The sequence below is a fragment of the Fopius arisanus genome, unplaced genomic scaffold (genome assembly GCF_000806365.1).
Source record: "Fopius arisanus strain USDA-PBARC FA_bdor unplaced genomic scaffold, ASM80636v1 scaffold00001, whole genome shotgun sequence".
Classification (NCBI taxonomy): Eukaryota; Metazoa; Arthropoda; class Insecta; order Hymenoptera; family Braconidae; genus Fopius; species Fopius arisanus.
In genome coordinates, this window is record NW_011887740.1 from 2,661,991 (window position 1) to 2,678,955 (window position 16,965).

General features: G+C 39.0%; 1 protein-coding gene across 1 annotated transcript in view; it reads left to right on the top strand.

Moving 5' to 3' along the window:
- The window catches only part of Kdm3 (Lysine demethylase 3), a 121,309-nt gene that overhangs the window by 87,828 nt on the left and 16,516 nt on the right, over positions 1-16,965 (top strand). Inside the window, exon 9 of the mRNA XM_011316496.1 lies at positions 15,989-16,139. Coding sequence (XP_011314798.1) covers positions 15,989-16,139 — 151 coding nt within the window. The remainder of the gene's footprint in view (positions 1-15,988; positions 16,140-16,965) is intronic.

Here is a 16,965-nt window from a genome sequence, read left to right on the forward strand (position 1 = left end):
GGGAACATGATAATCGAGGAGGTATTGACTGAAATTGAAAAATTCGAATTTTTTGAAAAAGTATCAGGGGAACATGATAATTGCGGAGGTATTCGCTGAAATTGAAAAATTCGAAATTTATGAAAAAGTATCAGGGGAACATGATAATTGCGGAGGTATTCACTGAAATTCGAAAATCCGAAATTTTTCAAAAAGTACCAGGGGAACATGATAATCGAAGAGGTATTCGCGGAAATTGAAAAATTCGAAATTTTTGAGAAAGACAAATTATTGCAAATAATCTCGAATAATTATTACAAATGTCAAAAATGTATAAAATGTTGCAGTTGTTTTTGGATTCAGATGTGTTCCTCGAAAAATTGACTATAGAGCAAGTGGTGCGGAATCACTACGGAAATGAAAAAAAAAATCTCTCCACTTGTTCGGCGTGTACAGACTTTAGTGCTTCATTCAATTAATTTGTTTCGACTTGTACTGGTGGAACCCTTATCCAACGATTTGTTTTCACCCGTGAAAGAAGCCGCGTCGGCAGATGCTTGGATCGTTATTTGCAAGATGGCTGCCATTTGCCACGTGACCCCGTACGACGGTCGTTCCACTGGCTGTGGTTATGTAGCTGGGCCACGCCAAACTCTCCTCCCCCTGAACCCCCTCTGTCACCCACCATCTCCCCGCCACCCCGCGAGTTTCGCATGTGGATTTTATGCTGCAGGTCATGAAAATCCCTCGACTCCATTTAATCACTCCCCAACAGTGGTATTTAAGCACTCGGGGCAGTTGTGATGTGCGAATTTACTGACACGTGAGAATACCGTTGGTTTTACTCTGCAAAAATAACAACAAACTCTGCATACCGTGGAGTGTCGACATTCGAGCTTGACGAATGAAATGAGCTTTCCCGCAGGATCCTTGGGAAAGTTTTGGAAAGAAAGTTCAACCGCTTCTAGCTCTTCCTCGGCTCTGCACTCGAACGAAAAAATATTTCCGAGGAGGAAGAGTAACTTGACACGGGAAAATGTTCTGATGTTGATTTAAACATCATGCCTGGTGAATAATGTCGCGCTGTTGGAAAATTACACTTGAGAATTCAAGAAAAAAAGCAGATATCTTTAACAACGACTGGGTGACATGAAATTTCTGTACAATTTTCTATTGCCCAATCGGTTTCTTAAAAATATCCTAGTAATTCTAAATTTTCTTTGAAGAATCAATAATCATTAGATGTGAAAATCCCAGTTTTCTTGAATTTTAAAGATGAATCCGAAATTTAGTAACCGTCTTTAATCGAAATCGAAACCAAATATATATAACTGAGAACTGAGATGACTTTACGGCTGAAATTTCCAGAAAATTTTACCAGTACGGCAAAAATTACAATTTTCATAACAATGTCCTCGTGAAAATTGAATTCATTCTTTCATTACTACCAATTGAATGTCCCCATTTTCATCATACTCATAGAATAATTAAGGGGAAATGTGCAGTTTCAAGTGTATAAGTCCTTTTAAATTTCAAAGTGCCACGCTCGTTCCGCCCAGTATTATGCAATAAGAGTCATAAAAAAAGGAAATTCTAAATATAAAGCGGGCCGCATAAATTTACGAGGGAGACACAATTCCTGGTCTTGTGAAGACTGAAAAAAATTCTCCCGGAATAAGAGCACCTCGTGCTCAAAGATATTTTTTCAGTGCGAGGAGGCAAAAGTATTTATCAAAAGATTTTTAATATTGACAAGAGAGTATTTTTCAGTATAAAGTAAATATTCTTTGTGAATGGGAGTTTTTTGAGTGGGTTGGGCAGTCCCTTGTTGTTTCGCTCCAGGAACTATCGGATTTACATGGGAGGGTTGAGACCGGATGGCAATCGATAAGTTCCCCTGCGCCGTTGGGTACTACCCTGCGTTGCAAATACGAGGTAAACACGAGCCCTTGATTCATCCCTGTATTATTCAGGGTATGGGTTTTTCCCCAGTCAATTCAACCCTCTCCCTTCAGGGGACATTCTGCTGCACGTGGATTACTCGATCAAGGCCGGCACTTTTCACACATCCCGACCCGTTTTTTAATATTGATTTCATAAGATTTCCATTTCCACGCCTGCAATTCACCCCTCGGGAATCAATAACGACCATTGATTGACTGGATTTAATTGAATTCTGATTGACTTTTATGCCGGAAATAAAAGGTGAATGAGCCACCAAGCGGTGCGATTATTTTTATCATCGTAATTTTATATCCCTCATAAAATATTCCCAAAACCTTCTCACCTCTTGTGCACACAACCATGATCAGTTTAAACTACAATAAATATTGCGATAAAAAACAAAATCTATTTTTCCGTGGCTGAGTCACACACTATTCTACCCGAGAGAAAAAAAGTGCTCAGTTGTCGCTGGCATATCGCAAGCCGAAGGAACAATTAAACTCCAAGTTTTACAACCCAAGAGCCACGCGTCAACATTCCTCGTAAACCATCCGTCCGATTACTCAGCAAGTCTTTAAACCCGAGAAAAAAAAAAAGTAAATAAAAATACTCGACCCGAGAAAAGCCGAAACAGGTATGATATTGAGACTCGTCGAAATACCGTTGTGAAAGATCGTGATAATCGTGCTCATTAATATTTACAAGCCCCAAACGCTGAGTTCACTCGTGTTACATACGAACCACTGATACACATCAAGAGCTCAGAAATGTATTATGTAATATTGACAGAGTGGCCTGCTCAGTACGAGTCGCATGTACGTGAATTCAATGTGCGTGTTAAAATCCCCGGGTTACTGATAAACCCATAGTCACTGCAAATTCATTGGTAATACGTGTCACTTCTCACCGCTTGGTTCAGCATAATTTACGACCTGGAACAGCTCTCCAGGATAAATGAAGAACGATCCAACCTACCTCCGCTGTCTCCAGCATTTGAATTTTCGTTAATAATCTCGGCTTATTACAAACTGACTCAGACATTCCGACATTTTCCTATATAACTTGATCGATCGAATTATTTTACACCCGGTGATCAAAGTTGTAACACATTTCCAGTAATTTGCATGATTCAACACACGAAATTACGTCATTTCATCTCATTTGTAAAATAACCGCCTAGGGTATTTATTTATCACCCGTTAAATGATGTCTTCTCGCTTTCAGGAGTAATTGAAGCCCCATTTAGGGGCTATTGAAATTTATTGGAAAATATGGAAAAAGGGTAATAATAGAGCGTCGGTCGTTTTAATAGTTTTATGGTTTTTTTTTTTTTGTGAATGGACAAAGTCGAATTGGCAGACTACAGTTACAGTGGTGAATGGCAGGCGAATTAATTGAAGGTGATAAAAAAATCACTCATCGTTCATGATTCAATAGTGAAGTCGTAAAAAGAAATGAGTCGCACTTTGATTGAATCGATTAATATTGAAAGGTATTGTTTTTATGAGAATATCTGGAGAATAATAATTATGACAGAATAATTGAAGTGAAAAATCAAGTATTCTATTGATGTGCAGGTCATCGAATCAGAAAAACAGTGCATGATTCACGAAATATGATTTTTTGTAATTTTTATTTGAAGCGATTAACTCCCAAAATTTATACCGAATGCTTTGTGCTATGAGAAGAATTTGTTTTTACTAAGAATATGTTTCTGATGTTTTTTTGACATTCTTACCACAAGAAAATAATCTTTTTCGAGACATATTTCTCTAGATCCGTTATTCCCAGTCGCTCTAGATTCCGTTTCGTGCATAAAAGTAATATTAAACAATAAGATTATAATAATTATTACTAAAAAAAAGGACCTTGAATGAACATCAACAACAGTTATTACCGTTTGGAATTATTCCAAGTTACATAACCTGAGAGAATCTCGAATTTGAAAAATCTGAAAAAGAAATCCGAGTCTAATAATAAAACTATTGAACATAATTTCAATATTTAGACCTAGACTTGTCAAAATGCTTTAAAAAAAATAATCATCTTCAGTAAAGCCCATCAATCCATGGCTGAAATGGATTTTCTTCTCGATGTAACTTCAAAATGTGTGAAAAGGCCCCACTTGCCGAATAGTCAACTCGAATGCACCCAACCTCATTCATGCCACCGAATGAATAATTCATCACCTGCTAATTAATCCCCCACTCTGAAAAGTAATCAGCGAGACCGATAACGAGAGAATAAAAAATAAAAAGGTGATGAATGTCCTTGGAAGCACGCGAGACACGCATGCTCTCTTTTTCTTGTGGGTATTCGTCGGCCAGGGAATAACACAGAGAGGCTCACACATGTCCTCATCAGCAACTATCAGAAAAGAGAGAAGTTGGATACTGCAGCTGTCGCGAAAATGCTTCAAAAGCCCATACCACGACGGCTTTTCTCTCATTCTCAAACCGAAAAGACCTCTCGTCTCTCTCCCCCTTGAAATAATGCTTCCGGTCCAACACGACGGGGCGGTGTCTCATTTTGACCTTACATTCACTACAGAATACATCTACTCATGCTCATGCACAAAATTCTCCTCAAATTACTAAATTATACGACAAGTCATTTGCCCTGTTGCCGTATGCTCTCGATTTTATTACATTCTCGTAATGCATTTAAACACGAAATCGCGTGTATGCATTTTAATGGCTAGAGGAATATCTATTCCTGGAATGCGAATATAATCGCGCACTTAGTATACACTGCGAGTGACTAACCCCCAATGGATATTAGTCACGATGGAAAATAATCCTCGACACAATGACTGACTACTCCATATACAAGGTCGTTTATCAGTTTCATCCTTGGAATTGTTTCCTCCTGCACTGGTCTAAATTTATTGAAATTTCAGTCGCTAAGACACCTGAATTTTCAATTAAATGAGTTCCAGTTGAATATTTTTAAAATTAAATTTATCATTTCTCTTGGAAAATCTGGGAAATTGAGTTTGTTATTCGAACATGCAACGGCTAATATAATTGCATTTTCAACTAAATATTCAACAGAATTAATTTAATTTATCATTTTTTAAATTTCGAGGTGCGTGGTTCGTGAAATTCGGAACATCTGTCAATGAGTGGAAATTTTCGCAGTGAATAATTGCTTGGAGGGGAGGAAATGTACTACAGAGAAGTGAATAAATTAACAGTTCATTTTATTTAGTTTTCGGAATGCAATTACATATGATAAAATAGAGAGACGAATAATCCCGAATATTTTTTTCACCGCTGTTAAAATAGCAGAATTCATTTTTATTTTTATATTGAAGCAACTCAAGTTACCCTGCAATTTTTCTCCATATTTCTGTACAAAAATCATTTAAATATTATCCTATCCCAGATTTTCTCTGGAAAATGTTCCCAATGGGTTCCCAACAAAAAAAAATCCGCACCAATTCCGAAAATGCGAGCTCTTTTTGAAAGTCGAGCAATTTTCCACCATAAAATAAACAGAGTTAACAGGACAGATTAATTAAATGGCAACTCCAATTTTCAAGCGAAATAAAACAACTCACTAGATTAATTGAATCGTAACTCTGGCAGGGAAAATTCGTTGGATCGATACTGAAACACATAACAGTCTCCCCTATCCTCATTTCCCCCCTTCCACCCAGGACAAGCCAGGAATCTGCAACGAGGGTCTCGTGTCTGTGGATGTGAAACGTTAACATAGAGCGAATACAAAGTTTAAACCACGCAACTCCCACGTTGCGCCGAGATTAAACTGTCACCGTGGGTGATACAAACGCTCCAACCATAGAGTATTCTTTTCCACCTCCAATACCAACGAAATACGTGTATTTTTGGAGACCCCTGCTGAGTCCACCACTTCCCCAACTCATCACACTAACGGAAAAAAACATTTCACCCCATTTTCACTCATTACGTAATTTATGAGTTAATAAGTTAACGACCGGGCGTTCGTTTCAATTGGGCGGAGTCGACGGGAAATCAACAAACAACTTGTCAGGATAAACTCAAAGTATTTGAATGCCGTTTTCATTCGAGTTTTTGCTGCAGTTAATCGACTTCATTTCCTCAAGATCAAAATCAACTCCGGTTTTTCCATCAGTACTCAATAACTCGGCAGCCGACTGACATGTTTATTTGTATTTTTTTTTTTGAGAGGATTTTTTTTATGGAATACAGTTATCAATTCAGGGGATTTACTCTCATATTTGAATATTTGTATGCTGGCGATTGAAATGCGATGAAATTATGGCAGAGCGCAAAATTTAATTTACAAGCGCGTAAACACTCGGATCTGTCATCTTCCGCTGTTTATTCTGGAATCTTTGAACTCTAGAATCAAAATAAAATAAAGAGAGAGAAAACGTGACACTGGAACATCGAGGGAAATCCTTTAGGAAAATTCTAATAATAGTGCTTGCACAGGAAAAGAGGCGTAAAGGGCTAGGTAGGGAAAAATTCCAGTGTCAGCACTGATTTTCTATATTGGTATAAAATTCTCTAGACCTCTAGAATTTTCGTTTTAATATCATTACAATTTTTCGTAACTCGTAAATTGTGTTAAAACGTTTTGCCCTTTTTCGTTATTCAATCAAATTCAATAATTTTCCTGCACCAATAATAATATAGCATGGTCAAAAAAAATGTTGAATTGAATCCAACTAAATAAATGAAAATCAATTAACTGCTTCAATTTTCCATATTTTTTTATCGGTGTATTTTAATTACTCAACAAATTGCACTGGATCGGATTAAAAATACTAGTATATTAAAACACATCAAGTTATGTTATTTACTTCGTAGTATCCTAGTATATCCTCCAATCCATATACTTCGTCTCATTTGTAATAAATCCATTATCACATAACGGCTTGTATATCACATTCCTATGACTGATTTTTTTCCTCCATTTACCCGAATCTTTCGTGAATTACCCAGAAAGCTCAAAGATAACATTAAGAAAAATGCTGACATAACCAGACTAAAAATGAAAACCGGAATATTTTCTGGAATGCCGTTTGTCGAAAATGTGCAAAAAAAATTGACTTGGAAAAATCTCCTCAACGAATCTATGGATGGAAGCGGAATAAGTTCATCCTCACTCTTGTGTTCGATTTTCAAAGGAAAAAGCCTGAGGTCGTGGCTGAGTTGGCCGCGATGACCATCTCCATGTGTCAGGGTGCTGAGGCAGCCAAGGGTGAGGGGGCGGAAGGGGAAATAGGGGATGGGAAAGGGGAGGGGAAGGGAATGGGGAGAAATTTCAACTGCGAAGAGGAGCAGAGAAGAGAAAACGGTCTCAACAGAGAAAAGAGCCCTGGTCTGGTCACGAAGGATGGAGAGACGCCGGGTTTACTCCTACGGGGAGGCACGATGTGGGGGGAGTAATGGCGGGGTAAGGGAATTCTGTGGGGGGAGAGGGATCGTTGGGGAGGGATGAGTAGTGGGGGGTGGGACTGTTGGAGCTCGGTTGGCTGCGGCAGTAGAGTAGCGGCCTTCGACGCAGCTCGATTACCCGACGTGCTGCGTTGATACCCCGTTTGTGCATTAAACAAAAAAAAAGTTCACATCGACCCATTTAAACAATACTCCCCTTCGCGATAAACCCCATCGAAATACTTCGGTCTCACAACACCGTGGGACAAAAGAACCAGGACGCACGGGTTACTTTGATATCGGATTTATGGGTTTGGGATAATTACCGAATGGAGTCTCTCTCAGTGTACGACAAAAAAGACACGCAGATTTTGCCCAAGGTCTTGAGTGCCCTCGTGCTACTGTGAATTCAGATACGTGGCGTTTGTATTAGATACTAGCCTCGTTTCTTTTTCCAGTGACAAGGATAACGTCTCGATAAGCCACAACATTATTCAATTACTCTGGTAATTAGTTTTGCTGTGGAATTACGGGCTCGGATAGTGGTAATAATTTGAGTGCATCCCACGCAGAGCCCCAGTGAATCCTCATATTTATTGGTTTTATTGTGAAAAAAAAGAGGGAAAAATTCACAAGTGAAAGGTGATTTTTAGCGATTGAGAGGAAGCCTTCTTCATTGTCCGTGACTCGGGGCATCTGTGGAGGGGGAGGTGCCCGTTATATCCCTCTTATGAGAGAATAAAAACGTCTGCTTATGGATCAGGTTAAACGTGTGTGGAGAGTGGTTGAGTGATGAATAGTGCTCGATCGAGGTAATAGAGTTCAATTGTGAAAACAGAGTGAAACATTTGGTGTTGCGAGACACTAGGGAATACGCCTTTTGGGTCATTGGCCACGGCAAATCGAGGATATCCATTGTTCTTGTTTATTGTGGGTGAAAATAAGTGGTTTGACGTCGGAGCGACGGAAGGAAGTGGATAATAAAGAAATTGGGGAGAATTGATAATTAATCAATTATATTGATTGTTGCAAATATTAAGATCTAGTTGATTGAAGTGGAGAAGTTTTTTTTGTTCAGTGGGTGCCGGTTTACGGCGATTAAAATCAGTTATCATAGGGTAATGATGGTGGTGAGTGGTGGCTTGGGGTGTTCAACGGCTGGAGTATGCCACCAGTTCTAGGAGGTGGTGGTGCCCCAACTATGGCGGTTCTTCCGGCGAGCCCGCAGACTGCCACTGGACAGGTTAACCCGCATAATCACACGCAAACCGGACAGACGCAAATATTATTGGCCACCGGTGGTAGCCAGCCACAGCCACAGCTGCTTTATCAGCCTTACAATTTATTGCCAGCCGTGTCGCCCTCACAAGCGACTGCCTTTCAGCATCATCACGGCAATTCAAACGCTCAACAAGGCTTTATGCCTGATTCAACTGCTACCATTACCTTGTAAGTTGTACCATCAAGTAGGTCAATACAAATCCCAATCCGTATTTTGCAGGGATTTGAGCTTTTGCAGTGCATTGGGAAAATATTTTGGCTCTTTTCTTTGGAAATACGTAAAAATTAAAATAAAACGAAAATGTCGTTCGATCTTCGCGGAGAATTTTACTACATTGTTAAGGGATTCTTTAATTGAAAGTGAATATCGAAACAATTATTTCGGTGCAATTCATTGGTAAATTCGAAAATCACGGAATTTGGCTGGATGGAATGGAATTTTATATTGATTTCCGAAAAAATTAATAGGTACTTTGGTGGTTCGTTATCGTTTCATTAACCAAGTCATTGGCTATTAAGGCATTGGCCTTTAATCATATTGAAATTTTCCATTTAGCAGCAATTAACAAACCTCATTGACAATAAATGAATCGTTTTATCAGTGTGGTGCAGGTTTGGGAACTTTTTTTTATCGTATCTCCACATTGGGTTTCGTAATGGGTGATTACCCATATAATCTACTGCGTATTCGTGAAGGTCGAACGGGTCAGACTCAAGCTGCGTGGATCATTCATTTGATCAACTCGATTTTCAACTCAAGACAAGTTTTTTCAATGTCAGAGGGAACATTTATTATTTTCTCGGAACATTCAAAATTTTTTCTGGATTTCTATCATTTTAATTCCGAATTAATAATTATCAAGAGGACCAGTTAGAATTGACGGTAAATTTACTTAGAAAATTTTTAAAAATTCCCAATTGTTATTCATGAAAATTGATTCGAGTTACTCTCAAATGGCTTCCAAATTACCTTCACCCCGAAATCTAACAATATACCTCAATCAAAGGATTTACTTCGATATTTCGAGCACCCTTTCATCCGCTTATTGTTCGAGGATTCCCGAAAAGGGCTCTCAGGTAGTTGAAACAAATCGAACAAAAGTCCGGGATTTGACTACATATTTCAGGGGCTACCCTTTATCCCTTGGGGTATCTCTACCTGTCACTCGCAAACAAAGTTGCACCCAGTAATTCCCGGAAGACATTCAACCGGGGGGCGAGTAAAAAAACGTCCAAATATTCCCGGAAATCCGATAAGTTTTTTGAAGGTCAAAAGAGGTCACGCCTCGAGTAGTGCTTCAACTCACCTCTCGAACGTGCGTCAACGGATCTCAAGGTTGCACGCGACACACGCGAATTTTTCAACTGGGGAATGAAGTTATTTCCATTATCTTGATGAAAATTTCAATTCAACAACCCACGTCTACTATTTAGAACGAAGGGCATCAAATGCACTTGACGCATACGCTAATGTGCGCATATTTGAGACGAAATTTTCCGAATGATTCCTCTTTTGACAAAGTGTTCTAAATTTGTACAATTCCTTCTACTATTTCTGCATATTGCGAACGTTTTCATCATTTTCAAGCTTGACTAAAATTTGAGAGACTTTTCGTAAAAAAATCAATGACAATTTTAAATAGGAATTCCATTATTCTCTGAAAATTGATAGAAAACTGTAATTTTTTATCTTTAAGTAATGGAATAATTTTTTTTACATCAAAGAAGTAGTTCCTGGAACGTCAAAAAATGAGATTTGCTGAAAATGTGAAAACATCCGTAACGCCTGACTATTCAAAATGTATTTTTACATGAAATTCTGTTAACGCTGAGACAAAGACCAGTGGCTCAAACACGATCCACTCGTCTAGAATTTCACAAGCTCATGGCATTTTACCCCGCCCGGTTGTTTTATCAATCGTGTTATTCTTTTATTTCACACTTGGTCACTCGAACCGCTGGGGTGAATCACAACCGCAAATATCTTCCGTCGTGGGTACTCAATCGTCGTGTTTTGCCCTGGCAATACGAAGAAGACGTTGATGAAGAGTCAGGCTAAATAAACAACCGGAGAATGAGAAAATGAGCGATTAAGAGAAGTGCGAGCGATCTAGGTCAATAGACGTTGCCTCGCTCTAGAGATTTTGCGCTGACGGCTCCATTAAAACGCTCGTTTCAAACGTCGACTCGGTCATAACTACTTCGAATTAAAAAAAAAACCACTGAGAAATATAAAACCAATGTATCTGCGTACTTTCACACTCGTGTGTGTGAGATACGGCTATTTTTATCGTTTTGTACTCGGAAATACCGCAGCTGCGATGACGCGTGGGGAAAATGTTGGATAATGGGCTCGTTGCTGCAAGCAAGGTGCGGAATAAATGTAACAAATACATAATTCCATCGAGTTCACTTACTTGAGACATTGAGAGCGGCAAGGAACATTCATCGTCAGCATAAAAAATATTTTTATTCGTCATTTACGATTTTTTGTTTGACGGATGATTTATTACGAACATCAACGGAAAGCGATCCTCTATTGGATGTTAACTGTTCAGTTATTTTTTCCTGTATTTCACGATGCCCAATAAATTCCATACAAGTTTTACTTGTACTTGCAAATTATTGAACGTTATTTGAGTCAAAATCTATCGCATTATATCGGCAATGGGGAAGTCCGCGATAAATGGCATTTCGAGTGGGCGATCGGTTTTTGGGTGGTATGAATGGTAATTAAAAATTGATTTCAAGTTTCAATGTGTGCTATCGATGCTTGTAGTTTCCTATCGGGCTTCCATTGCGGTTATCGAACATGTCAGCCAAATCCCCGAAATAATCTCAAAATGCAGTTGTTACCTTCTTCATCGTGCGGTAGGTCGTGAGAGACATGTGTAGAAGGTTGAATAGGTGGAATGTAATAATGACCTCGGGGATTGAAACGCCAGACGCTTGGAGATCTATTAAAAAATTACGATTATTGCCCACGCAAGTCTGAGATCGGGTGGAATTTAGAGTTACGAGGTTGTAATGGGATTTTCGTGTACCGAGTTCAAAGGAGGATAGTATTTAGTTTTTCTTTTTGGCACTTGTCCGACTTGGCGAGAACTTGCCGATGACGGGGGCGGCTTCGGAGATACTCGGCCGAGATCGTCATCTCGTCGACGTGGAATACAAATTGTTATCCATCTTAATACAGCGAATTAATATATAGATCAGACTTGACTTACGTCATTTTCTCAATTTTACACTGAGAGTAGTTTTTATTTCAGAAGCCTGGAGATTGCAAAAAAAAACTATTGAGATGTGAGCGTCGCCATCTTGGAAACTGATCTGAATACAAAATGGTGGCGCCCACATTTGTTCTCCAGTTCGTATTTTCAAACATTTATTAACATTTTTCAGCCCCTTCGAGTCATTCAAAACTAATTCAACTCTTCACTGATGAAATGAATAAATTTTTTAACTCATCTTCCACAAATTTTGATAACTGCCTGATAAATTCCCAGCGCAAAATTAGCGTTGTTTATTTTTAAATCCAACAAAACTCCCATGCAAGAGTCAGAATAAATTCCACAATGATTCGATAAAACAATTCTCACGTTTGGGTCAGTCACTGATCAATGCAAACTCAACAATTGCACTACTGGAGCTTCGCCAAGTGCGTGTTTACGGAAATAGCGAGTATAAGACACCGCTGAAAATAAAAAAAAAGATAACGAGTGAATGTCCGTCTTTGTTCCAATCTCCCAGACTCCCATTATAACCACCGATGTTTCAATGTTAGATCCAAAAAAATTTACAAAACCCAAAATTCGATACTTTTATCCCTCATTTCCGTGGAAATTTAGCCTCAGAGGCGACCTCGACGCTTCTATTTTTAAAGTAGACGAGTTAACAGTCGGAGGGGGTCATCAACCTCTCCTTTTATTTCCCCTCCCTCCTCGAGAATTCAATGATCGCTTCGTTTCTGTCTCCGTGGACGTGAAAAATGTTTGTCTGGCTTGGGGGATTATTTTTCCCCCCTTCACCCTAGGATTCACGGACGATTACTCGTCCCTTTGGGGTCAGGGGAGAGGTGGAGCAATCGTTCTAGTCCGCGATTTCCTTTCTCCCCATCGAACCCCCCCATCCCCCCTGCCCCCCTAATACGTCGAAGCCACGACCTCGGTATCGACATTGCCTCATCTATCAATTCTATCTCTCCCCGCTATTTTTTCTCTCCCCTTTCAATTCCCTTTTTTTTTCAATCGATTCTTTTGGACTTCGATTCTTGTGACTGCCATGGCAAGTGCCCTTGTGTACTGACATTCTCCGGAAAAAGGGGGCGATTTACATGAAGGAGTTACGAGACGTCAATTCCCCATCGTAAACTCTCCGGGGGATAATCAAAATTAATGAGAGCAAATGAGGGAAAAACGTTTTGTCATCTTCCCGGATGAATTTGTTGTGTTGTACAACAGCGACTTTATTCGTTTGAATTTTCTTATTTCACGTCGTTAAACTACCCGCATTTACGGGTCGACATTCGTCATCGGTGATTGAGTCGGGAAATAAATATTGAATGGGCCCGCATGTCGTGTGTACAATTTTCCACTGAAGTTTCCGGTAAGACTTAGAAATTTCTAGCTGGAGAAGTATCTCATGCGTTTTTTACGGACTTGAATGAATTTTGTGGGAATTTATAAGAGCCCCGGACATGTTTTCTCATTATTCAAGTGAATTCTGACTGAAAGCCTGTCAAATATCCTTGAAGTAAAAAGCATACGAAAAAGTCACAATTTCCATAAGTTTCCAACATCAACTTATAAATAAACTACCAGATTTTCTATAACTCAATAAATAAACACTCAAGTAGGTTTATCCCTGAATTTCAATGAAACAACAGTAGGAATCTGAAATTTAAAGTTTCTCCAAATTTCTAATGCTCATATTCTCAGAAAATCGTGAATATCCATAAACTCTTCGGAAAAATAGATTTGTGATATGAAAACGGTTGCGTCACTGGAAATCATCGAGTGTAAGGCAGCTGTTCAGAAAGCGTAGGAATAGGTTCAACACTTTATTTACGTCTGCATCGCCAGTGAAAACCTAAACAAAACAGAATGGGACAAACATGGAATGAGATTGATCGGTAGTTTGCAGATTAAATGTAGGATTTAAGTTCCAAGGTCGATATAAGTCGGGCCACACACATACTCGGTCATACTTCTCTGTTTACATTCCGAGAAAAACGTACGTAAGAAATCTAAGAAATGCACAACGTAAATACGAGAGAACTGATTGATATCGTGGAGGGGTAATTTAATCCGTAAACAAATAGAGGCTGGAGTGAGGAAATCAAAGAAGATATGTGAATTTGGATACAAAATGAGTCGAGGATGCGTTAATACCTTTTTTGGTGAATTCGTGTCTCGTCGGTTTATTTTCACTTCTCGTTTGTCCGGTTAGGGGGGGTATGGACCGTCATTTTTCAAATGCTATCGTCTCACTGGTTCTCACTCGACCGGTCTTGTTTCCCGTCTCATTCCACCCGAGAGAAGGGAACGCAAAAAATAAAATGAGGAGACGAGTTTATACCACACTTGACTCCGTTGATTTCGTTGGCCGATTAAAGCGAAAGGAACTCGCGTGACCTTCGGTCTTCAACTTTTTTCGCCTTCCTCACTTTTGGAACTTGACCATTTGCTTGTCTTTGGTTATTTTAAGATTTTTCTTCAACACATAAATTTTCGCCAAACATTTTCAATACTTGATAGGGATGGATATTAAAGGGACTCGCATGATCTTCAAATTTTTTCACTTCGATATCAGGTAGCTAGATTATGGAATGGAATTATAATTGTTCATCTCTTTACATAAATTGCCACGATGTAAAAAACTTGATGAAATCAATTTGCCAATTCAATTGTTATTTCAATTTATTTGTATTTACTTGAATTTATTTTTTCACCGCAACATGCGCTTCTCAAGTAATCCAATTTTATTTATTTACTCTTTCAAATTTATGCAACAACACTCGTGACAATTATGAAAACATGCGTAAAGAGCGTAATCAGGTATAAATGGAGAAATAAATAACAAAATATTTTTATTTTGCTTGCCTTTTCGCTCATCTGTCTGTCAATGTCGTGTTGAATAATTGATTGAGAACTCGCAAATACCGCAGTTTTCTGGGGAATGGGAAAAAATTGTAGAAAAATGCAGAAAAAATGATAACTTCCAGGGCAATGAGGTTATTTACCTTCACTCACTCACTTAGAGGTGGTGTTCAGATAAAAATCATCGGAACTCACTCGTCGCATCCACATATCACGCGCGTTTTTTTTTTCTTGTATTTTCAATGCGACTATATGCATTTGTAATTGCAGTGCAATGTGTTAATGCAGGATTGAGCTCGCATTGGAGCAACAGAGTGCAGCGATTAACACGAGCCCGAGGGGACTTGCCACGTAACAGTGTAAATAACTTGCGCAAGTGTTGATGAATGCTTATCTCCTCGTTTCTCTTTTATTAATTCCACAACTGTGAGTTTCTTGGGAACTCATACGGGGGAGAACGTCACGCATGCCCTGAAAATACGTGAAATTATTCGATAAAAATTTTCCAGAAAAATTCAATACCGAAGAGAAGGATCGAAAAAGTATAGGGTAAGAAGTCATATTCGCCGAATATCTGGGAATCTGACAGGGACAGCGAGATTTCTCTCATAACTTTTTTGTAGAGCAATAAAAAATGCAAAAAAGTGCTCTACAAAATTTTTCTATCTCTCTTCGATTCATGATAATTCGAGATATCTTTGGAAAATTCATGCATTGTCACTGGGAATTGCTGAGAAAATTTTTCGATTTTAGGGCAGTTCAGACAGGGAAGTTTAGAATCCTGGACTTATCAAAATTAGAGACAAGTCCCTGAAAATTAAAACTTTATTCTTCCTACATGATGAAAACGTGATGAGTTAACGAGTTTTCATGAGGGTAAAATGGGGCCAACTTCAGTAGAAAACAGACAGTAGAGGGATAAACCCTGAAACTAGAGAAACTTTGGCTGTTGCCGAGTCTCAGACAGTTTTCGTATCCTTGGAAGTTTCTACGAGTTTCAGAGCTCCCCCCAAACTTTGTACACAAATGATGTTTTCAGTTCATCGATCGGTGTTTATTTATTGCGTGAAACTTTCTGTTATTGAATTTTATGTTCGGCTATTTTGAGGCACTAGAGGCTTCATACCCTCACCAATGCTCCACTTAAAGATTTGAAATCGATTTTAAACTTGTACAACTCGTGAGAATTTAAACAACTCCTGGAGTTGTGAGACACGTTATCCGCTGAATAAACTTTGATGGGAGTTTGAGCATGTGGAGAACCGACTGACCCTTATTCTTTATCTATGCCAACAGGGAGAGACGAGAGGCCGAGGTGCGTGAACTGGAGAAGCGCGAACGGGAGAGAGAAGCTAAAATGGAGCGTGAGAGACTCGAGAAACAGAGAGCTGCAGAGCAAGCTGTCCACAAACACTTCGAGGAGTCCCTCAGGCTTGCCCAACAAAAGGTGAGGTTTACCCTGATTCATTACGTTTTATTCTTCCTCCAAAGAGATAAAAATTACCCCCAGGCGTTTGCCCCTAATCCTCGACAATTTTCCATTTTGACTTACATTACAGTAAAAATGAGCTATTCCGTCATTAAAAACTACATTAATATAAATTTGAAATTTTCGATTATTTGTTGATAGGCCAGTGGATTTTTTAAAAACTTCCAGAATGAAACTTATTCGTAATTATTCTTTAGGATCGCAATGACTTTTTAATTGCAAATATGAAAATCTTTAAGAATGAGAGAAAAATTTTTAATTAATACAAATGTTTGAGTTATCTTCATTCTCATGAAAATCTGGTTGATTATCTCCTCGCCTTCGACACATCGAATCATCTCCAATCTTTGATTCCCGAGTTCCTTCATTCCCCTATTGAATTTAGAACGGATCTCAAAAAGCCAGAAACCAGTCCCTGAAACTAAAAACTTGTTTCTATCTCTGTTACTTTCGTAATGACGTCAACACCAGAGTCCCGGACTTTCATTTTTCGACTTAATTTGCCTTCGGTTAACAATCGAACACGACTATTACGACGGGAAGAGAGTAATCGGTGCATTCCAGCACCTGCCTTTTGTCCGGACGTGTTTTTTACCCTCATCCTTCGACTTTGAATGGTCTCAAAACCTGTCGGACGCAGAGCCACTGCACGCACACTTTTTTTTTTTAAATAAATATGTGCATGCGTGATGGTATCCAGGAGAAACTTCGGAAGGGGATGCGTGTTTCCTCTCTGCACGCTTCTCGGATCTCTTCATGTATCGGTATGGGGATTTCGATGCCT